The sequence below is a fragment of the Enhydra lutris genome, unplaced genomic scaffold (genome assembly GCF_002288905.1).
Source record: "Enhydra lutris kenyoni isolate GAN:26980312 unplaced genomic scaffold, ASM228890v2 scaffoldscaffold44, whole genome shotgun sequence".
NCBI lineage: Eukaryota > Metazoa > Chordata > Mammalia > Carnivora > Mustelidae > Enhydra > Enhydra lutris.
In genome coordinates, this window is record NW_019154128.1 from 15,269,969 (window position 1) to 15,293,638 (window position 23,670).

General features: G+C 48.2%; 1 protein-coding gene across 3 annotated transcripts in view; it reads left to right on the forward strand.

Annotated features, from left to right (window-relative positions):
* LOC111155844 (inositol polyphosphate-4-phosphatase type I A) overlaps positions 1 to 23,670 on the forward strand; it is a 127,864-nt gene that overhangs the window by 47,494 nt on the left and 56,700 nt on the right. For all 3 annotated transcript variants that reach the window (XM_022516267.1, XM_022516269.1, XM_022516268.1), the window contains exons 2-3: positions 22,018 to 22,088; positions 22,963 to 23,171. In XM_022516267.1, coding sequence (XP_022371975.1) covers positions 23,066 to 23,171 — 106 coding nt within the window. In that variant the 5' untranslated portion in view covers positions 22,018 to 22,088; positions 22,963 to 23,065. The remainder of the gene's footprint in view (positions 1 to 22,017; positions 22,089 to 22,962; positions 23,172 to 23,670) is intronic.

Below are 23,670 nucleotides of genomic sequence, written 5' to 3' on the forward strand. Positions count from 1 at the left end.
CCAGCATTTCTCATTCCCCTTGAGCTCCATGGTGCTGAGGCTGAATTCTAGGAAAGTATAACCAGCCTCTACTCATAGGGTGGTGGATGCTCGTTACCAGGCTGAGAAACCTGAGGCCCCAGTTGCCCTCTGTCACCCCAGTTTGTTTGTAGGGCAGAGGCTTAGTTCCAGAAGAGTCAAGCTAGATCAAAGCCTGCTGCCCTCACCCAGCACTGTGTTCATAAAATGGGCGTGCCACTCTGAGAGAAGTGGGCCACTCTCTCTGACCCCAGCTCCAGGACAGTGACTCAGAAAGGAGGGAAGAGGTAGCTTGTAAGAACAGAAAGCCCTGAGGCTCTCCCCAAAGGTACTGAGGTTGGGGAGGTTCAGACCTAACAGTGCTGTCAACAAGGAGATTTTGATGGTAAGCAAGTGACAAGAAGCTGGTAGCTCCCTGAGAGCAAATGTTGAAACTTTGGGCTAGAGACTACCAGGGAAAAAGACAGCTAGGAAGAACCTTCCTGGGCTCAGAACAGACCTCAAACACTGACATCAAAAATTCCCCCTTCAGAAAGTCCTGGATTTAATTGGATCAGGCTGTGCAGCAGTTGATGCCCCAGAACATTATTGAAAACAGTAGAACAATCAGCCAGCAATTCATGGAGCCTAACCGCTGGGTGTGATAACATCAGAGGCAGGCAACCCAAAAGAGACCCAGGAAGAGAAGAAGAGAACCCTGATAAAACAAGCCATTGTTCTCCCAGGGAGACTGTGCGCCTCGAGAAACAACCACTGTAGGCTGTACTCTGCAGGGGGAGAGCCAGGCAGGGACGGACTGCACTAGCCAACCGCTGAAAGAAGAAATAAACAAAAACAAGCCCCTGGGAAGAAGATTGCATTCAGAGCTGCTACAATGTAGTTAAAAGGTTCAGCTTTCAAGGAAAAAAGATAAGACATGCAAAGAAATAGGAAAGTGAGATGTGATTTTTAGAATGTGACAGAAATTGTGTGGGAGAGGGCTGAGATGTTGGGTTTAACAGACCAAGACTTCAAAGCAGCCATGATAAATACTAATAAATATATTCAAAGAACCAAAGCAGCATGCTGAAAGAAGATGGATACGATGACAACATCTGACCAATTAGAGAATAAATCTGTAAAGAGCTAGAAAGTATAAAAATGAACCAAATGGTTGGGGTGCCTGGCTGGCTCAGAGCATCTGTCCCTTGATCTCAGGGACATGAATTCAAGCCCCATGAGGGGCATGGATCCTACTTAAAAACAACAACAGCCAAACTAAATGGACGTTCTGGAGTTGAACAGTAAAATAACTGGTATGAAGAATTCACTAGAGGGCTAGATGTTCACCAACAGAAGATAGAATTAATACACTTGGAGATAGAGTGGTAGAGATTATGCATTTCATTTTTTAAAAAAGATTTCTTTATTTGAGTTTGAAAGAGAGTGAGTGAGCATGAGTGGGGGGAGGGACAGAGGGAGAGAATCTTCAAGCAGACTCCCCACTGAGCGCAGAGCACAGCAGGAGGTTCCATCCCACCACCCTGAGATCACAACCTGAGCCAAAACCAAGAGTCATATGCTTAACCGACTGAGCCACCCAGGCACCTAGAGATTATGCATTTCAAATGATGGGGGGTGGGGAGGGATGAAGAAAACAAACAGAGCTTCAGAGAAATTTGGGATATCATTAAACTTACCAACATTCATATTAATACAAGTACCAACAGATGAGGAGAAAGGAACAGAAAAAAAATATGAGAAGAAATAAATGTCTGAAAACTTCCCAAATTGGATGAAAAAACAATGTGCACATTTAAGGAACATAGGGAACTCCAGTAGCATAAATACAAAGAAGTCCACATCCAAGTACATCATGGGAAAAGATGGTGAAAGAGAAAATCTTGAAAGCAGCAAGACCAAAATGATTGTGAGTGTACCAGAGAATCCCAGTAAGACTAGCAGTGGACCTCTTCTAGAGACAGTGGAGGCGGGATGGAGAAGACAGTGGGATGGCATATTCAAAGTCCTAAAGGGGAAAAACCCCACCAACCAAGGATCTTATATCCAGCAAAACTCCCTCCCAACAATGAAGGTGAGAGATGTTCTAAAATTAAAACAACAACAAAAATTAATTTATTGTCAGCAGGCCTGCCTTACAGGACATTTAAAGGAAGTTCTTGCTGACAGCAAATGACCACAGACAATTATTCAGATCCACAGGAGAAGACCAAGAATGCCAATGTTGGTTATTATATGATTATAAAAGACAGTATAAATGTCCATTTTCTCCCTTCTTCTTTTAACTGATCTAAAAAGCAATTTCATTAAATGATATGTATACAATTATATTGTTGGGACTCTAATGTTTAGAGAAGTAATGTATTTGGCAATAATAGCATAAAGGAGGCAAATGGGAGCAAAGCTTTCTTGGAGTAAGTAAATTGCATTGTGTTAGGTAACTTGAATCCATGGGATAAAAGGAAGAGAACCTGAAATAGTAAATAAGGAGGTTAATATAACAGACTCTGTAAACATATACTTACTTTCCTTCTCTCAGCTTTTTAAAAGAGCGAGATTTTTAAAATTTTTAAAATTTAATTTAATTTTTGAGAGAGAGAGAGAGAGAGTGTGCACATGTGTGGGGATGGGGAAGGGGCAGAGAGAGGGAGAGAGAATCCCAAGCAGGCTCCACACTCAGCACAGAGCCTGATGTCAGGCTCGATCCCATGACCCTGAGATCATGACCTGAGCCAAAATCAAGAGTTGGATGCCTAACTGAGACACCCTAGTGTACCCCTCAGCTTCTTTAAAAACACAAGGTTACATAAAGAAATAGTGATAATATATTTTTGGATTTCTAACATATATAGATAATGATAGGTGTAACAACAATATAATGATAGGTGTAACAACAATTAGACAAAAAAGAAAAGGGACGAGAACTACATAGGAGGAATGTTTCCCTGTCTCACTGGACTTGTGTGTAATTAAAGCTTACTCTGTGAAATATTATCACTTAATGCAAAGGAGAGCAATAAATGAGGAAGAGAGGAACAGAAAAGACATGTCTATGCTCTTGCCACTTGCAGATAGTTTTTAATTATACAGGTACAAACTAAATATTTGAGTTTGACTTTCTTTAATTCTGCGGAAAAGAAATTTTATCAGCCTTCTCAGGAGAGAGCCCTCATCTGGCTCTGGTTTATTCCAGGTCTCTTTGTCAAAGATGTATTTCAAATGTTGCACTCAGAGCACGTACAGGCCTGACCTGAGGCTATAAAGATAAAGGGAGCAGTTGTGGAGTGAGGGAGAAGCTTGGGGCTCAGTCTTTACAATCTGGGAGTGGGGTGTCCTGGCTCTGGTGGTGTCCAGAGTTGTGACCTTGAACTGATCACTTTTCCATCTGGTATGGGCTCCCCCCATCTGCATCCCCATCCCAGCAGGTCAGTTGTAGGGAGGGGAGTGAGAGGATGTGCTGTGCCTCCCGCAAGCAGAAAGGTGAGGGTTCTTTTATGACCTCTGGCCCTTGACCTCTTACTAAGAGCTGCCACCAACTCAGATGCTGGACATGGGCATTGCAGTGGATGAGAGAATGCCAGGTGCAGTCTATAAGGTGTGCTCTATGGATTGCATTGCCCCCTCGCTGCCCCCATCATCTGTTGGGAGTCCTGACCCCCCTCCCCCCTTGCACAAGGTGACTGTATTTGGACAGAGCCTCTCTAAAGAGGTAGTTAAGGTTAAATGAGGTCCTCAGGGCAGGACCCTAATCCAGTACAGCTGGTGCCCTTAGAAGAAGAAGAGACACCAGGGATGGGCACATAGGTGAAAGGCCATGTGAGGACCCAGCCAGAAGGCAGCCGTCTGCACGCCCTGGAGAGAGGCCTCAGGAGACACCAGCCTCCTGGCACCTTAATTTTGGACACCCAGCCTCCAGAACCATGAGAACTTAGATTTCTGTTGTGTAAATCCCCCAGTGGGTGCTGTTTTGTTACGGCAGCTGGGACAGGCTAATGCACCTGTCTCATGTGTTCTTTCATCTTGATGCCCGCCAGCACGGTTGCCAAGTTCCGCCCCACTGAGTCCTGCTCAAAGTTATAAACGTGTAAGCAGGAAAGATAATGACAATCGAGAAGGCTGTTTTGGAAGTTGTTTTCTCTCTGTCCTCCTTCTCTGTTTAATGTTTAATGATCAGTGTGGGGACAGAAGCCACCAGGGCAGTGCCAGAGGGGGGCTGTGGGTCTGGGTCTGGGTGGTGTGCACTGTGATCAGCAGTTAGCCCAGCAAGGCTGAGTTGGCACTGGATTTTGATTCCTTCCCTGTTTTTCCCTCTAAAACAGTGGTGGTGGATAATCATAGGGTATTTTTAGAACTGCTTTGCGGTTTCTTTCTGAAAACCTTTCCCTGGGTACATGATTTAATCCTCTCATCCAGCCTTGTTTAAGATCTACAGAGTGCTATATTTATTTGACTTTATTTGAGATTTCTGAGCTTTTCAGAATGTTGCTCCAAGAAGTCTGATGCCTACAGAACTCTAGAACTTATGCCTTAAAAGGCTTCACTCTTGATATGTTTGTAGGCGTTCTTATGACTTATCTCTCCCCCTTTTTTCTAGACCATCTAGGGCAGGGTAGTTAAAAACCCCCTTGGAATTCCTGCCAGGAAGTCTTTTTTTTTTTTTTTTTAATTAACTTTGTTTTTTAGAGCAATTTTAGACTGATAGCAAAGTTGAATGCAGAGTACAGAGAGTCCTCATCCGCGCCCCCGTCTCCACACGGTCTTTTGATGGTGCCCTTGTGATCTCCAAGGACAGTAGGGGAAGTGCCTCCTTTCTAGAGAAGCAGAAAGTTTCTTGGCTACATCAGTGATTTTCAGCGATCAGGTGGGTGGGAAGGGTGACAGTCTGCTCACCTCAGTCTTTGACTTGAATGGAACTTGGGCCTGGCACCCAGCAAACTGTCACTATGTCTTCTGGGGGCTCAGTAGAGCGACAAGAGATGTCCTTGGCAGGTCCAGATCTAATTCTTGGGGAAGAATTCCTGTTTATTCCTCACCACCTCAGGCTGTTTCATTCTCCAGAAAGAATGTGTCATTTAAAGATTTAAATCCTGGGTGCCTGGGTGGCTCAGTCATTAAGCGTCTGCCTTTGGTTCAGGTCTTGATCCGAGGGTTCAGGGATTGAGTCCCACATCAGGCTCCCCGCTCAGCAGGAAGCCTGTTTCTCCTTCTCATTCTGCCTGCTGCTCTTCCTGCTTATGCTTGCTCTCTCTCTCTCTCTGTCAAATAAATAAATAAATAAAATCTTAAAAAATAAAGATTTGGATCCTGACTGCTGTCTTTTCAAAGCATTTTTTGCCTTTGTATCTCATCTGACCCTTGGCAAGGCTTTGTGTCACTTAAATTTAGCAACTTCTGGTCTACAAAGCCTTCACACACACTTTCTCAGTTGAGAATTGCAACAAACCTCTATGGTGGGGCTCTCTCCTCAGCCTAATGACAGGGGACACGGACTTATAGTCAAGCCTTCCCACCATGAAGCAGCTGGTTGGTGGTTGGGGGTGGAGATGGTCTGTGCTATGCTCAGTGTCCTGATGTGGGCACATCTGCCCCTGGAGGGATGGATGCAAGCCTTATATCTGAATAATTAAATTTGGGGTGTGTGTGTGTGTGTTTGTGTGTATAAATATTTAAATATAATATTACATGTAGTAAAGAAATTATTTAAAGAAAATTTCTTTCTTATTTAAAGAAAAATTTCTGACCACCAGTATAAGATCACAGTAGAAGCCACAACCCCTGTGTGCCTGCCATTTGGGAAGTGCCACACTATCTGTGCTAACTCCGCAAGATGACCACAGTGCAAACCAGAGCTCCACCGTCTGCCCCAGCCTTGCTGGTTGTCCACAGAATGTCCTCCCTGAGACAGGGAGTACTGGTTCCCTGTGGCCAAGACAGACTTTGTTGTGAGGAGCAAATGACAGAGCAGAATAGACACAATTCAGACCATTTGGGGCACTCTAGCAGTGTTAAACAATAAATGGGGGATAAGGGGAGGGACGATGGGCCACATCCGGCAGGGGGGCGGCCAGAGTACCCACACTTTGTGATCCAGAGGTCTGATGGCTGAATGAAAACCCAGAGGAGACCAAGAACCCAAGGGACTATCAGCTGTGTTTTTCTCTGCCGTTATTTGTGTTTGATGAATATGCTAATGTTTAGCTAGATGAGCAGTGCTAGGAGAGTTCTGGCCCGATGCAGGGTGTCTCTAAACTGATCCAAGATGTCGGTTGTCTTCATAGATCAGCACCTGCTTCCTTCCCTGTTTGGTATTTTGAAAAGACGTGGTGTGTTCACACCTGCTCCCTTCCTGATCGGTATTCTGAAAAGATGTGAGTCTGTTCACACCGGCCTGGTGGGTGTGCCTCTGGCCCCTTGTAAGAGCCCAGTCCTCGTTGACCCCTAGTGATGGGCTGGATGAACATCTGGCAGTGTTGTTAGGTGAGGCCTGTCTAGGGCTGGCCGAGTCCTCCAGACGAGAACATTGCACCTGGTGGAGATGAACCACCCTGGCTCTCCCATCAGCACCCTGGCCCATGCTGAACAAGGCAGGGCCCAAAGCTGGCAGGCAGGTGGGTTGTTAGTTTTTCTACAGATCCCTTCTAGGGGGAGATGGGAGCAGTTCTAGAAAGTAAATTTTGAAGGCACATATTTCCCTGATCTCTTTATTACCTGCCAACAATGTTAAAAAAAATGTGAAAGCACAAGTAGAGATTTTAATTAGTTTTCGTTGTCACTGCTCTTGGTGATGGCAATTTTACATAGGATACCTGACAGGGAGCTATTTAATGGGGCCTTTATTCTTAGTGTGTTCTCCACATTTCAGAACTCAGCTGCAGATTTTGGAGAAAAAGAAAATAATGGCAGAAGAACCTGGTTCTTGAACAGATAGCCCGACTAACTAGCATCCTCTTTCTAAAGAAAAGCACAACCAGCACAGGAATCTTTCTGGAACAAGGCCACAGAAAAAGGGAAGTTGTTCCCAGAGACTTTGTGAAGCAGTCTCCCGACTGCCAGCTTAGGGCGAGGTTATCTGGGTGAGCCCCCTTCAAGGCAAAAGATGGCCCTGGTGTAAGGTGTTTGTGACAGACCTGAATTGCTTGGCCTCTTCTGTGACCAAGTGGTGTAAGGTCCTTCTGTGGTTTGTCGATGTCCATTGGGTTTTCTTTTATTTACAGAGTTGGACAGTGCTTCCTTCCAGCTAGTGGCATATCCTGGCTTTAGGTTTAATTGTTATGACGATGAAGTGACCTTTGGAACCCCCTGGAGATGGGCCAAGACAGGAGAGTTGCTTTTCAAGTGTTGACCATAGATGTGGCCGGCCATTCTGTGTCCGTGACATCTCGGCCCACCCTTACCAGGTAAAAGAGAGGTTTGTTTCCAAAGCCCAGTAGGAGAGTTTAAGAAAGTACCAAGATTTTTCCAATTTATTTGAACAATTAGAATTCCAGAGAGTTCTTCATGCCTATTAGCTGAAGCCCAGTGATTGGTTGAAACAGTATTCCTCTTTTGCAGCTAAAGTAAGCTGATAATGTACCATTTTGCTAGAGATTTATATATGGCAAAGCTTAGAGAATGTGTGACCCACTTTGGCTCCAAGGTATGTAGAAGACTGAGACTTCTGTCCCTAATTTTGGTTTGTTGGTGCAGAAGCTAAAATCAGCCTGGTTGAGTGCTGCCCACTTGGAGGCCTTGGGCAAGTCATCCTCAGTCTCCTGGTTTACTGCCTTGTCCTGGAAATAACTTTGTCTTCCCGGCATTTCATTGATCTATGGTTGTTGCTTCACATTTATAGCCCTTTATGGAATTTTGTGGCTACTCAGAAAGCTTTATATTCTCATGTGAAGCCAACCTTGACACTTCTGAATTAGAAAATAAGCTTTCCTAGTGATTATAAAAATAAATGGAATCCACCCAACTCCAGTCATCCAAAACACATTGGAACTTTGAAAATACTGTCAATCCTGCCCTCTCAATGGTCTAGAAGGAAATAATGTTTTTGGAGTGAGCCTGTAAGTAAGTGCCTCTTCAGGCCCCTGCACCATCCTTCTGAAGGTGCTGGAGTGAGGACGGTGAAGGGTTCAGTGGGAGCAAGGGGGAGGCACTGGGGCGCCAGGAGTGTGGCTGGATTGGAAACTCTGCAGGATTGGAAACTATGCTCACACATAGATGCCTGAATTTGAAGAAAACCTGTAGCTGTCATATTAGATAAGCCCTTGGAGCTGGAATTTCCTGTTTTCCCAGAGCTCCATTAGCATTAGCACAGAGTTTTGAAAGTTGCCTGGGTATTTGGTTCTAGTAAACAGAACCAAAGCCTGGTTCTTCGTGGTTGCTCACTGACCTGGCATAATCATGGAGCCTCCCATTCTGGAAAGGCTCCGGCAGCATCAGGCCTGGATATCACTGACCTCTCTGGGAGCTGGTGTGGGTGCCCAGCTTCCCTTCCAAGAGTGCATTTTGCTGTTAAGTTAACGAAAAGTACCAGCGGAGGGGTGCCTGGGTGGCTCAGTCGGTTGAGTGTCTGACTCTTGATTTTGGCTCAGGGCATGATCTCAGGGTTCTGAAATCGAACTGGTGTCAGGCTTTGCACTCAGTAGGAACTCTGCTGAGATTCTCTTTTCCTCTCCCCTCCCCCCTATTGTATTCTCTCGCTCTCTCTCTTTTGGTCTCTCTCAAATAAATCTTTAAAGGAAAAAAAAAAAAAAAAAACCACTACCAGCTGGTCTTTGGGACTGTAGGATCTCCCAGGTAGTCTCACCTTGGTCAGGGCCTGTGTTTCCCCACATGGGGCCTGCCATTTTTATGTGTCCAGCCACTGTCTGAGTGGTGAGCTGATTGACTTTCCCTGCACTGCTTCCGTTGACAAACCTCAAAGAGGATGTGGGAGTTTTTGTAAGGAGAGGGAGGATGCATGTTTTATTCTTGAATTGTGGAGTGTGTGTCAGCAGTGTGAGCTGGGGACAGGGCGTTAACTATTTCCCAAAGCCCCTTGACACATTCTTTACTTACTAAACCAGGATGTTCTACTGTGAATGAAGAAAACCTGTTGGGAACAGTGAAGAGACAGAAATGACAGAAAACTGCAGTAGTTGTACAAAATGGGCAGAGGAACCCCTGCTAATTGGGTTAACATGTCACCAGAGAAACTAGGTCTTGAGTCATGACTTGCTGGGTTAGGGGTTCCCACTCTACTCTTCTAACGAAACGTACCACGGTATTTATACAAGTTCTGTCTCCACCATCAGAAATACTGGATATTGTATATGTATATTTTTTTTACTCTTAATATTAGGTAATGTTGTTGGCCAGGTTTTGACTTTTTGCCCTACTCATAAAGTTTTGTGTGTTTTAATTTTATTTTGCCCCTCGTCCCAGCTTTGTGGCTTTTAAAATTTATTTTAAAATATTTTAATAAAATATTGGTCATATTTTTTTCGAGGTATTTAGTCTCTGCGTATGAAAAGGAAATCGAACATGAGTGATGGAAAACAAGAAGTCACCCCATCTTAAAGTTCTCTCTTGTGCCTTCTCTAGGAAGGTCCATTTCCCCTCCAATTCATGGTGTTGCTTAACATGAAGGCTGGAGGTCTGGTCAGAGACTGACCGGAGGGGCCTTGTAAAGACTGTGGGTGGGGACAGAAAGGAAAAGATTGGTCCATGTATCTTGGATCTGGAATGTTTTCTTCCAGGGGGTCCCGAAAAGGGGTGGAGGGAAGAGAGTGATATCCTAATAAACACTGTGAAATGAAAATAATACATGTGAAAGTGCTTAAAAATGAGGAACTGGCCAAGGGAATAGAACATGCCTTTTGCCTGGGTCTGGTTGTAGTTGGCCTTACTGTGTCCCGCAGGCTGCTGTGCCTTGTTGGGAAGAGTACAGGACAGCTGAGGGTTGACTCTGGGTCTGACTTTGCTCTGGGGCTCCTGACCTTGAAGAAGCCGGGCTTCTGGCTCCTGTCAGTCCAGCAGCTCCCTTGGCAAGGGAGGCGTGAGGAGGATGGGGGGAGCCAGGGACCATGGGAGGGAAGCACCTGCCAGCCAAGTTGCCACTTGTGCTCACACATCCGCCCATGATGTTTTCTACCTGAGGAATCTCTGGACAAGGTATTTTTGTCCCCGGATGCTGGAGGAGGCAGGTGAGCAGCCAGATGGTGTCTTGGGCTGGGCAGTTCTCCGTCTCCTTTCCTGACCTTCTCCTGCTAGCTGGAAACACGAGGAGAATCTCCAGGGGGCAGCAGACACTGTTCAGGTCCCCGGAGGAGTGTCAGGCTGTGAACAGACTGAAGAAAGGGAAGACAGACGGTGCTCTTCACACAGGGAAGTGTCGCAGCCACTGTCTCCTTTGCCACCTTCCGTGGCCCATGAGGGGAGCCTTCCGCTGCGGAGACTTGACTAAGGTGACCGGCGGCCCCAGTCTTGCATTTTTCTGCAGCGAGCCATGAAGCCATGTCTTGCACTTTTGTCCTATAACTCTCTTGATATCATGTGAAAGAGCAAAGCAACATGTCCTGCTATCCTGGACCCCGAGACTCCTTATTCCCTCTCTAGGGAGCTGTCACCCCATCTCCCTTCCCCTCCCCTGCTCCACAACTCACATTTTTAGGGAATGGTGGCTGCTGGCCACATGGCTGCTGGGAGGACTTAGTGGGCATTTCTGGCTTAGCCCAGGCAGGAGCAGAGAGGAGGGGTGGCAGCAGAGGCCTTCTGGAGTCCGTCAGGGTTCTATTTGTGTGACGGCTTCTGTGTCATGGCCCACCTGCCAAATTAAGTTATTAGAAACATGAGTTCATTTGTATACAGGTCTTGTGGTTAATTTATAGAATTCTTATAGTTTTATAGTAGTTGAGCTCCAGGAAGAAAGGGTTTATACCTTTATACCTTATATATTTTATGTTTATGTTCTCTATTTTAAACAATATGAGAAACACTTAGTAGGAGTTCTTTGACTTCTTTAAGTTTGAGGAACACTGGCTACAGAGTCTCTCTGTTTAGATCCTAGAAGTTGTGAGTTGTGAGGATTCTCTCCAGCCTCTGCCCTCCCTCACTTTGTAGGGTTCTCCCACCAAATTCATGGGTCTCATGGGAGCTCTCATGGGGCAGTGTGACCCCAGCCCTCTGGCCTGTGGGCATTTGGCCCAGGCTACACCCTTGGATCGCCTTCCCCAGAAGGAGCTGGACTAGAGACCGGGAGAGTATAGGCATTCAGCCTCTTCATTGGCTAGATCTGGAGAGTAGAGTTGGGGGCTGTCGGCTGCCTTGACATCACCATGAGCACAGGTTCATTTTCAGAGAAGGGGAGAATGAGAGGGGTCAGCAGAGGAAAGCCCAGAAGCATTGTTTATGTTGCTGACATTGGAGTCCTTGGGCCCACTCGGCCACATTCCTGTTCAAGTTTTATAAGTCAACCCCAAACCTTTATGAAAAATGTACCTTTCTGCTGAAACTCATCTGAATTGGGTTCTTTGGGCTCCGGCCCAAGTGTCCTGGCTGGCAAGTATGGTGTTTTAGGCACAATAGCAGGAGTACCCAGAACCTGCCCTCACCATGATGGATTCTTCACTGAATCCCCAGGGACTGAGGGGTTGGGCTGAATGGGCATACTGTCAGGGCAAGGTGGAGGGAGTTGCTATAGCTGGGCATAAGCCACTGCCCGGGAGGGCTTACCCTCTCTACACCGTCATGCTGAAAAATGGTGAGCTGCTGGGCCATGCCTTTCCCTGCACTCCTTTGGCTAAAAGGACAGACCCCTCCCAAAGTGGAGGGAAGAGAGAAGTGGAGTGTGGGGTGCCCTCTGTCCTGGTGGCTGAAGAAAGCCAGGGCACTGCTTCTAGGTGGCCCGCTCTTGTGGGTGGAGAGGTAGAAGCAGGCACGAGGCCAGACCTTACAGCCTTGGGTTTGAGTGGAAAAAGAAAGGGGAAGAGAAAAAACCATTGCAAGCAGTGAATGGGGCACACCCAGCCGAATGTTAGGGCTCAGGGCCGCTACCCAGCCCTAGAGGATCCAGAGAGTTCTGTTCTGGCTACATCTCCTGGAACCGAGCTTTGAGTAAGTGCCCTGGGCGAGGGGTGGGGGGGGGCATCTGGGTCCGAGATGATACCTTCCTTCATTGGCTGATAGGTCTGTTACAGACCTCCACTCAGAGAGAAGCTGACCCAAAGGTCATAGGGAAGCTTTTGTCCTCATTTCTTTGGCCATTGGTCCACTGAGAACTGCATGTCTTCGTTGACAGTGGAAGTTAATAGATACTGGATATAGTCCTTTTACACACCTATTTGGAAATTTCTCTGGCACTCCTGAGAGGCCTTCCTGGCTGACATACTAGCGAATTTTCAGTTAATTATGTGAGGGCTTCGAGTGGCCCAGTTGACAATGGAGCAAGACATGAGAATTGTCAAAGGCCTGGACATTTCTAGGAGAGAGAAGATTCATTGACAGTGGCGGGCATTGTCTCCAGTAATAAACAGGCAGCTCTTACAAGAGACTATAGCAGTCAGTGCAGTGCTTCCATTATCTTTGCTTGTGCTACTCTGGGAAACTTCTGTGGCAATCCAATGACAGACGAAGCCAGGCACATGGGAGTTAGAGGACTGAATCAACACTGGGTCGATTTTCACCAAGAAAGAGCCTCCCGAGTCCCTGGTTCTAGCACCCATGTTAGTAGAGAAGGGAGGAGGGAACAGCAGGACAGCCCTTCACAGAAGGGAGGGTTGGGGAAGATGTTCCACCAGCACCACTGTGGCCCTCAGATTGTCCCCCATTCAGGGTTTTGTTGCAGTTCTGGTCATACATTTCCTGACCAAGACCCCTTGTTCATTTTGTACATGTTTGTATCTCTAAGACCTGGTTTGTGAGAGACTCTCAGTGTTGTTGAAGAGATTGTCTGTTTCGAGAAAAGAAACATCATGAGGTATAGAAGGACAAAAAGTAGTGTCAAGGAAAGTGGCTTAAGAAGTGTGGGGTGTGGGAGGGCTCAGAACAGCTGAGGTGGCCACAGGGTTCCCTCCCTTTCTGCAGCTGCTGCCCGCACTTCCCCTACGGAGCACTGCCTTATTGTTAACACGTCTTTCTCATCTCCTGGATGTGAGCCCCCAGACCCAGGGTTTGCACTTGTGTTGCTCAGCACCAGCACTTCTAAGCGTGTTTTCAGGGTGACTTATTTTCAGGCTAGTTCCTACAGAAAATCCCCCAAAGATCGTGGCTTATATGTGAGCCATAAGTCCATCTTAAACTGGGATGTCCCAGAGACCTCCTGGAGGGGCTGGTTTTTAGGAAGGACATACCGGGGGTGAGGAAAGTGCCCTCCAATATCTTCCAAGGAAGAGCAGCCTCTGGGAGGGTGGCTGGCCAGGGAGGTCTGAACAGCAAGGAAGCCAGGTGGGAGCCAGATGAAGCCACCAGCAGAAGGCTTCATGGCCTTGCCAGTGCTATGTAGAGATAGAGCGGGTGCCACAGAGGGGCTGTCAGAAGCCAGGGCCATGGGGCAGGGGTGCTGAGGCAGGCTAGAGTCTGGCTCTATGAGGGGTAGAGCCCAAGGATCACCAGTATGTTGGCTGTGGGGTGTGAGAGGCAGAGTAGTTTGGGAGCCGGCGCTGATTGTGTGTCTCGGCTGAAGCAAGTGGAAAAATGGAGCTACCACTGACTGAGGTGGGAAAACTAGGGGGTTGGGGGGAGCTGGAATAGTCTGGGCTTGCCCTGCTCCTGGGCACTCGCCCCTGCTGCCATTGTTGAGGGGGAGTATTCGTGCAGCCACCCAAGCTGACTGACTCCTCCTGCCGGAGTCAGAGATGTGCTTTTGAATCTGGGTTAAGGCGCTGTATTCTGTCGGCTACCATAGCGGTTAAATGGAGGAAGCAGGCAAATTCGTTAACTCGGGTGAGCCCATTACCACTGCTGCCTGTTCTGTGTCACCAGCGGAGAACCAGGCTTGAGGAAGTGGGAAGCTGGAGATAAAAGGTGGCAGAATGCAGGGCCCTGGGGGAGGGAGGAGCCGGTGTGGGGGGTAGGGTGGGATGGGTTGTGCGTGCAGGTGAAAAGACACACCAGCCACACATGGGTCTTCTGTGGCCTGACTTTCTGAGGCATTCGTGTCCTGCATTTCACCGCCAGCCGCCCTGGATGGGTTTTGCAGCACACTCCTCGGTGAGGTGGTGTTCTTGGATGGGGCGGAGGCTTCTGCACAGTGAACCTCTCTCCTGGGTCCAAGGCCTTGTGCCGTGCAGGGTATGAGAAGTAGGAGAGGGCTGAGTCCCTGGCTCACAGGGGGAAGCAGGTAGCAGGCCTCCACAGAAGGAGGACTGTGGTGGGGGCTGCCCCTCAGGACAGGATCCTAATGGAGGTCCAGCCCCGAAGCATAGAGCAGCCACTCCTCTTTCCTGGGGGGCTGGGGTGGGGTCGGGCCCTGGAGCCCTTACATCAGCCATCTTCTCATTTTACAGACAAGGAACCTGAGGCCCAGAGAAGGTGTTCTGTGAAGGTGACAAGGCTCCCAGCAGCTGACCAGGTCTGATACCGGCCACACTGCCTCCAGGAATGGGGCTCTGGTCACCCATCCCTTCCCAGCAGCAGCCTTTAGGCCTCAAAGTGTTTGGTTTAGAAAACACGGTGACTGTATAATGAAGCACCGGTGAAGTGCTGTGGGCCCGAGTGAAGAGCTCTTTTTGGAGAGTTCAGGGGTAAAAGGGTCAGTAGACTCAGCTGGAAGGAAATAGAGGCCTTCCGGGCTCACAGTGTTGCTGTAAAAGTGCAGCATGGCACTAGACGTGGGGGAGGTGAGGCAGAGCTCAGGGGAGAGGCTCGCGTGCCTGACGCAGGTCTCTGTGCCGGGCTCCGTGTGGGCGTTTTATTTATTTTTTTTTTTTAATTTTTTTTAAAGATTTTATTTATTTATTTGAGAGAGAGACAGTGAGAGAGAGCATGAGCGAGGAGAAGGTCAGAGGGAGAAGCAGACTCCCCATGGAGCCGGGAGCCCGATGTGGGACTCGATCCCGGGACCCCGGGATCATGACCCGAGCCAAAGGCAGTCGTCCAACCAACTGAGCCACCCAGGCGTCCCCGTGTGGGCGTTTTAAACGTCTATCCACATCTGTGTACGCTCCTCAGCATATCCCAGTAAGCTGGGTGTTGTTACTCCTGTTTTCCACATTGGGAAACTGAGGCTCAGGGAAGCTCAGTGGCCCTTGCCCAGGCCCCCGGAGAAGAACAATACTAACTGAGCAAGTGCGTGGCCTCTCGTCCCCAGCTCTGGGCCTCTGTAAGGGGTCTAGGTCACACAAAGGCAGGCGTTGAGAGCCCTCTGTGGACTGAGGTGTCCGGGCCCTGCTGGATTTGGGGTCAGAGCATGGGAGGGAAGAGACGAAGGCCTCCCTATCCACTACCCTTGTCTTCATTCCTGGGGCATCTGGCCTTTCCTGCGCATTTAATACCTGAGCCTTGGAGGCAGGTAGCATTCCTTGCTTTTTATGGTCAGGAGGCATATTGGACTTTGTTTAAAAGATTAAGATCTTTTCTAGGCAGTTGGCTTGTTTGAAAGAGAAAAAGATGGAAGACCTGTTTGCTTCCACTATCCTCGTGCATTTTAGGGTTGGGGGCTACCGAGGGGTGAAGCATCCAGAGGGTGAGGTCCCCAGAATGGGCTCATGAAGATCAAGGAACCCTTACTGCTCAGTTCCAACTTGGCTTAACTCCTTGTGCCCTGTGTGCCAGAGCCTGTCCCCCTGCAGTACTTATAGTGGTTCATCCACCCGGCATCCCTACCTGCTCTACGCCGGTGGGTGGCCTTCTGCTCTGTTCAGCACCGTCTTCCTTAGCCTTTCTCAGCAGCCTGCTCGAGTTTGTGTTATTTCAGGAAGAATGCTTCCAGTGCGTCTCCCCACCCCAGTAGTGTGCTCCTCTGTTCACAACCATTCTGCTGTCTCCTCTGCACCAGAACTTGACTCACAGCACTTACATTTCTGGGATGTCATGTAGACGCACACATTCATTCATTCATTTCAAATAGAAGCCAGAGTTTTCTGCTGCCGTTGGCTGCTGTTCTGGAATATTCGGAAGCCAGACTTTTCTGGTCCTTGCCTATCTGCTGAATCTTCCTTTACTGGTGCCTGACCTGGTCACGTGCCTGGGAGCAGAATATGAGCTGTTTTGGTATTGGGTGCTCACCAGAGCGGTCTTTCCGTAGTGGGGAGCCTCCCACTCTCTGGTCATCCTTGCCCTTGGCTGCTCTGGAGACACTGCTCCTATTCCTCTCTGCTGGCCTTGCCATGCCTGTTATCATAGCCACCATAGCTCTGGCCCATTCAATTTTTGTCATGGGCAGCTGCACCCCACCCACCCCATGCCCACCCGGGTTTGTGTCCATGTTGTGGTGTTTGCACCCATGCTCTTGTCATTCTCGTATTTGCTGGGAATCAAGGAATTCGTGGCCCTGAAGTCCCAAGGGTCCCAAGGCCCTTGTTGGTGTAGACCAGGTCTGGATGGGGCCCTGGGTACCCTTATTCCCAGCTGGCTCTAGTTGGAATGAGGCTGATCTTGGTGCCCAGTGGGAGAGCTGGGTCTCTTCTTCTCTCCTGGTTGGATTAACAGCTCTAGAGCCATCTCAGGGAACTTGCTTTCTCAACATTAACTCCAGCTTCCATCATGGCACGTGTCTGGGGCAGTGAGGTCCAGGGCTAGCTGGGTGATACTGGGGTGGAAGGGCGGGAGAGTTAGCAGGGTACCCTGAGCCTGATGTGGAATTAGAGAGGGGACACTTGCCAGGTTGATTGTATGCTAAAGTGGGTTTGTTTGTTTGTTTGTTTGCTTGTTTTACTTCTTTGTGTTCTTTTCATTTCCTGGCCCCTTGTGAGGGTCTCCCTGCCACCTGCTGGCTCTTTTCTCATGAACTGGGCATACCTCCTGCAGAGAGCAAAGCCTCATTCTTTCCCCAACACTATGTGGTAGGTGTGAGCTGGTGGCTGTGAGTTTTATTTTCGCCATGACCATTTACTGGGTGCCTGGAATGTGCCAGACTTTAGTCAAGGTAACTAATGTTAGCGGCTAGAACAAGCACTTCCCGAATCTCAGTGGCCTCACACAGCACAGGTGATTTCTTACGCAAGTTAAGCTCAGTGTAGGTTGTCTGTGGGGAAGGGATGGGGAGCAGGGCCTCTGTTCTACCCAGCCATAGGGACCTAGTTTTTGTCCTTGGAGTCACTCACTTACCCTAGGCCTCAGAATTATTCACTCAGTCCCTTACATCCAGCCAGGAATCTGGGGGAAGGGAGACTTGGAGGGTCCCATGAGCTGCTTTCTCACCTTTATTTCAGCCTGCGTGCATCCCTCTGTGCTGTCACACAGCTGTACCAGACTAGAAGGGGGCTGGAGAGGGTGACCTGTCAGTGTACCTGGGATGAAGGAGAAAGCCAGACTCTGGTGAGCAAGGCCAGTCTGCCACAGAAGCTGACAGTTTGTTTACTCAGTGGGTCTTTGCTAGACCCCTGGTCTATATGTAGACTTGAATGAGGCACCCAGGAGGAAATGGAAGAAGTAAGAAGCTTAAGTCTGACATTCGTAAGACACAAGGTGCCCCACTCCTCATCCCATGGTCATACCAGGAAGTGCATTATCTTGAGGTACAGACTGGCTTGTCGTGTTAGGGAGACTGAGGCACAGCCATTGGCTGCTGGGCAGTGTCTGCAGGAGGGGCTTCGTGGAGAAGGCAGCAGCTATCTCTCTGAGGTTATTATTAGTAGTGATTTGCCAGTGAGCAGTGTGACGCCTCATGGATCAGTGATTGTGGCTATCCTGGACTGGGGTTTTTGAGAGAAAACTCTTCCTCTTTCTGACTCCTGTAGTAGCCTCCTCCTCAGGGGCTGCTGATTCATGCTCTGACTCACTCAAGCCTTCCATCTGACTTTCGCTCCTGTGCTGCCTGGAGAGCAGAGGTCCAGGGAAGGTTTGCTGGGAGCTTGTTTCCTGTCCGCAGTGGCAGTGGTAGGGTGGGCTGGGCAGCGAGAGCGCCCCAGTTGTATTTGGGCTTTTTGCTTTGGGTCGATTCTGATAGTTCATCCTTTACCTCCAATGTGACCTTGAGAAAGTCACCTTGTCTGGACTTCTGTGGCATCATCCATTAACTCCATTTTAAGATTATTCTCTGAAGAACCCCCATTGTATAAGACAATTGAAAATGGAAAATTGTGTGGCTCATCCTCTCCACTAGCTCCAGCTCAGCAGCCCTAAGAGGTTTCTGAGCCCAAGGGGCCTCCAGACCCCTTCCAGGCCTGGGAGCCCTTGTTCTGTGGAAGAGGAGGCAGGCAGGCCTGTTCTAAGACTGGCTTCCTGAGAAGCTTCTGATAGTCACTGCCACCCGTCACAAATCCCATGGATCTGTGTGAACCACCACATCCCCTGTCTTGCTTATGCTCCTCTACCTTCATCCCCCTGGCCCCACAGAGATGGAAGGAACATGACTGGGTTTGCTATTGCATTGATGATCTATGTCCTCTTGTCAGAAAGCGTTACACATCTCTCACAGAGTGAGGAGAAGAGGCAGTTAGTTTTATGAGTTATTCCTTCTTTCTTTCTTTCTTGCCCCCAAGAAAATAAATTCCAGCTCCGTGAATAACTCCCACACACTATCTGTCCTGTTTGATGTAAGTGCAGTTTTTCTTCCTAATGAGCTCTGGTCTTCAAATGGGGCCAGGAGGAAAACCAGGGACCTTGGGAATATAAGAATTCTTGGTGAATTACTTTAAGTTAATGAGACTAATAAGGAAAATTGAGTTCAGCGGCACAGATCAGATCCACGTTCTGGGTCTTGATGATTTAAATTGCAGATCCTAATTAAATGCCCCAGATAACCATGAAGTGGCTTCTGAGGTCCTCTTGACCCAAAAGCTTTTATGGTCTGTGAACTCTATCAAATGTAAAGTTAGTCTGTAAATGTTCCCCTTTAAGCATTTCTATCCCCAGGATCCCACAATGCCTATAATACCTACCCTCCACCCTCCTAGATGCAGGGGCCTTGCAAGGGGAAGAGGGAGGGGGGTGAAGGAGTGAGGGCGTTTGGGAGCCTCTCTTGGACTGGCAGGTAGTCGGGTTACAGTTGCCTTCTATCAGGTGGTCTGTCTGCACTGGTCCAGGTGCAGGGGAGTGACCACAGCCTCACTACAGGCTGAGCAGGGCAACCAAGCAAGGCAGGACAATGCTGGAAACACACTGCGAAGAAGTTTAAGGAAGAAGCACTCCTTCCTCGAGCTAATTCAGGCCCAGGCCTCTCCCTCTGGCCAGTATGAGATGACCTTAGCTTCCAGTCATCATTTCAGTCCCGTAAGAGGGTGACCTGAAGCTAAAAAAGGGACCAGTTCCCCGTGGTCACACCCCCAAATATGGCCTTCTCCTTCATGTGGTCTCCTGTTGGCTCTTTCCTTCTGTGGTTTCTTTTTTTTTTTTTTTTTTTTTTTTTAAGATTTATCTATTTATTTGAAAGAGAGAGGGAGAGCGAGGGAATGTCAAGCAGACTCCCTGCTGAGTGTGGAGCCCCACATAGGGTTCGATCTCATGACCCTGAGATCATGACCTGAGCCTAACTCAGGAGTCAAGCGTTTAACCGACTGAGCCACCCAGGCGCCCCAGTCTGTGTCCCATCTTTTTAAATGACTATGACCAGGACACAGAATATTTCATTAAAAACATGAGGTAGAGCTGACATAAACAGTTTTTCATGCTGTTGTCTTTGTTGTAGTCATTACAATAATTAAACTTTTTATTGAAGTATAAAAAATCATTCATGTACAGCTCAAAAAATTTTTAGACAGTAAGTTCATTCTTGAAACCAGTACCCAAAACAGGAGATGGAGCATTACCAGAGCCCACAAGCCTCCTCATGCCCCACATGCCCTCCCCAGTCAGTACTCACCCCTCAAAGACACTGCTGTCCTGACTTTGAGCACCATGGACTCATTTGTTCCGTGCTTGAACTTTATACAAATTGAAGTGCCTAGATAAGCTCTTGGGGACTGGCTTTCTCCCTTGACGTCATTTCTGAAAGCATCTGTGTTCTTTTGTTTCTTGTTGACGGACGTCTGGATCGTTGCCGGTGTTTGACTGTGATGAGTGCTATGCTCTACATGTCCCTTGTCCCTTTGTAAACATAACCATGCATTTCTGTTAGCAGTTCCATTCTGAGCTGTGCACTGGGTTGTGGTGGAGGTGTACCTCAGCTTTGGTGAATCCGGTTTTCCAGAGTGGCTGTGCCATTTTACCTTCCGCTAGCAGTGTCTCAGGGTTCTGTTTATCCCACATCCTCACCAAGACTTGGTATTGTGCCCCCCCCCATTTTTAGCTATTCTGATGAGGTTATCTTGTGGTTGTGATTAGTGGTTTCCTGATCCCTACCAAGGCTGAAGAAACTGTCATGTGTTTATTAACTTTATCATGATCTTCAAACAGCCATGTGATAGTGTGCCTTATAGATGTTCCAGAATGCACTGACAGGTAGCCGGACAGTAGATTCATTCCAGGGTTTGTCATTATAAGTAATGCTACAATAGGCATCTTCGGCCTGTGGGCAAGAATTTTGCTTTTGTTCATAAATTTCTATAAATAATGTAATGAATAATTTCATAAATAAATTTCTGAAATGCATGTTCCGATGTATCAGCAATAGAGGAGAACCCCATGAAGTTTCCCCTAGGTCTGCCAGTAAAGCTTATTCTCATGAGGATCACAAGCAAACCTCTCTTGGAAGACTACTTTAGGTGAATATAGGACTATTTAGCATTCCTTTAATTATTATGAATGAGTTTGGTTACTTTTCCAAAATGTTTACCACGTGTATTCTTCTTTTATTGAATTCATACATTAGCCACTTGCATTTTTAGTGAGTTTTTTTTTTTGGTAAATTCGACAAGCATTACTATAAATTATAGGTATTAGTACTTTCCCTGTCTTTGCCTTTTTCTTTTAAAGATTCATTTTTTATTTATTTGACAGAGAGAGAGATCAGAAGTAGGCAGAGAGGCAGGCAGAGAGAAAGAGAGAGAGAGGCAGAAGCAGGCTCCCTGCCTAGCAGAGAGCCTGATGCGGGGCTCGATCCCAGGACCCTGAGATCATGACCCGAGCCGAAGGCAGAGGCTTAACCCACTGAGCCACTCAGGCGCCCCTGTCTTTGCCATTTTCATTGATGTCAGCAAACTGGTGAATCTTCCCCTTGGAGACTTTTACTGGTACTCCTCCGCCGGGCCACTGCCCTCTCTGCTGAGGTGCCCAGGCTAAAGGTCCCCAGGTGCTCCAATGGGAGGGGTAGGAGCTCAGCCTGTCAGAGAAGCTGAGTTTGCCTTTGGGCCGAGCACACTCTCTGCCTGTCATCTATACCCCAGACTCCAGCAGTTTCAGCTAGCTCATGCGCCAGTCTGCTCTGACAGTCCCCCGGGACGGAGTCGGAACCTGGGTATTCTGCTTCGCAGGAAGACACCCACAAGCCAGACAGCCACATCAGGGCAAGCCCTCTTCCATTTTTGCACATTTGGTTGTCATTGCAGCCCTGTGAGATGGGTGTACAACTAGCCTCATCTTTGACACTAGAGGGCAGAGCCTCAGAGGGGCCCAGCAGCTTCTTCCAGAGCCTGACATTTGTGAGCAAGGATGCCTGGGACTCAGATTCTTAACTTCTCATTTTTCCCTCAGCCACATCCTAGCCACACAGTAGCTGCTTTGGGGCTGGTCTCTGTTACCCTGGATCATCCCTGGTTGGGGCAAGGGGAATGGGAATGTGCACTCTGTTTCTCATTCTTTTGGGCTTCAGCAAAACCTTTGCTTTTGAGCCAAAAGGTTGGGTTGGATTGTTGTATGGAGCACAAGGGAACTTAGAGTAGCTCTTTGCTTCCCCATATCTCTAGGCATTAAAGTTATAACATAAGCATTATAATACACGTTCTCCAGAACTTCGTGTTTGACCAGCTTGTTAAGTTTATAATTTTCTATTTTTAGATGATGGATTTGGATGTGCTTCTATGAAGAAATGCCACGTGTCTCAACTGGTCCAAGAACAAACATGTCCAGTAAGTTGCTGGGTGAATATTAACTCAAGAGAGGGAACACAGGCCTTTTGGGGGCACAGGTGTTGACACACTTTGAAAGGAGTGTTTGAAACCAGCCTTATTGTTCAGTCTAATTATCTTCACTCCTAAAGGTCAGTTCCTTTTAAAGACAGCAGGAATTGTCACACAGAGGGCTAGAAACACGTGAAAGTCACTTTTTGCTGCTTAACCCACTTCTTAGAGCCCAAGGTGTGTTCTGTGCCATGCCAGGGCCTCTGTCTGATTCAGCGCTTGGTGGCACCTTGCCAGAGACTTCTATAACCATAGCACACAGCACCATCCACCTAAGTCAGGCATAGATCACATGCACATGTGTTCCAGGAAAGCAGGCCCATGCCCAAGACACATGTGAGGTTTCTGTAGCTTTGGGAGGAAAGAGAGCAGGCTGGACACATGTGCCTCTGTCTTTCCAGTGTTCTACCATGCCATCATAGTCAGTGGCTGGCAGAGCTCTTCATGCATCTCCTATCTTTCTGACAGAGGTGAACTGATTTAATTTTACAGATGCTATAAGACTTGTCAACAGAAGAGCATCATAAAACGAAGAAAATCTCAAGAGCCATCTTTATCATTATATCTAAACCATCATTTAATGTGGCATGTCTTTGTTGAAGAGAATGTGATTTCCTTACATGATCCCATGCGTATATGTGTGGGTGGTGTGTGTGAGTGCTGGACAGCGTAGAGGAAGAGGTCACTAGAAGGGGCCTAGATCGCCGGACTCTCCGGCCCTGGCTCCTCACTTGCTCGTGTTAGGCACATACTTTGTCCACGAGAGCACGGTCTCTCAGTCACCAACCCTGTGTTTCTTACCAGTGTTTGTGCCTCTTCTCAGGACTACTGCCACCTTAGGGGACTAGGGGTTGTTGACAGCGCTTCCCGGGGAATCAGGCGTGGTCTGACCCAGGAACAGCAAGCACGTCATCACCAATGACATCATGACAGCAAGAGAGCACAGCCCTCGCCATGGCGCCAGGGCCCGTGCGATGCAGCGGGCTTCCACCATTGATGTGGCAGCTGACATGTTGGGCCTCTCTCTGGCAGGTGAGCCTCATGGGCCCTGCTCCAACTTCCTGGGGCAAGGTCACCACACATAGGTCCCACGCTGTACCAGTGCTGGGAGGGCCACGCCTGCCTCCTGGAGTCCCCTGCGGACAGCCAGAATGAGTCCCCAGGGATGGCCCCAGGCTGGAGGGCACCCTGCTATGTCATTCTTCTGGTTGATTCAGAGAATGGGGAGGGAAGGGAGGTCAGCCCTCTTCCTGGAAACTGCTTTCATTGCAGTCTGACTGCTGGCAGTTTTCCATCTTGGGTGGGTACCCCCAGGGCTCATTTGCCAGTAGGTGATATGGGAATGTCCACAGCGCCCATCTGGCAAGTGCCCAGGCCATGATCAAAGCCCTCCTTGTTGAGGATGTGCAGAGTTGAGGAAGGGAGGGGGGTTTGGTCTTGGAGTCTGAGACAGGAATCTCAAAAGCAAAATGTTTAGGAAATGAAGAAATTATCTCATGTAATAGTTTCTGAGAGGGGGAAAAGTAGGATG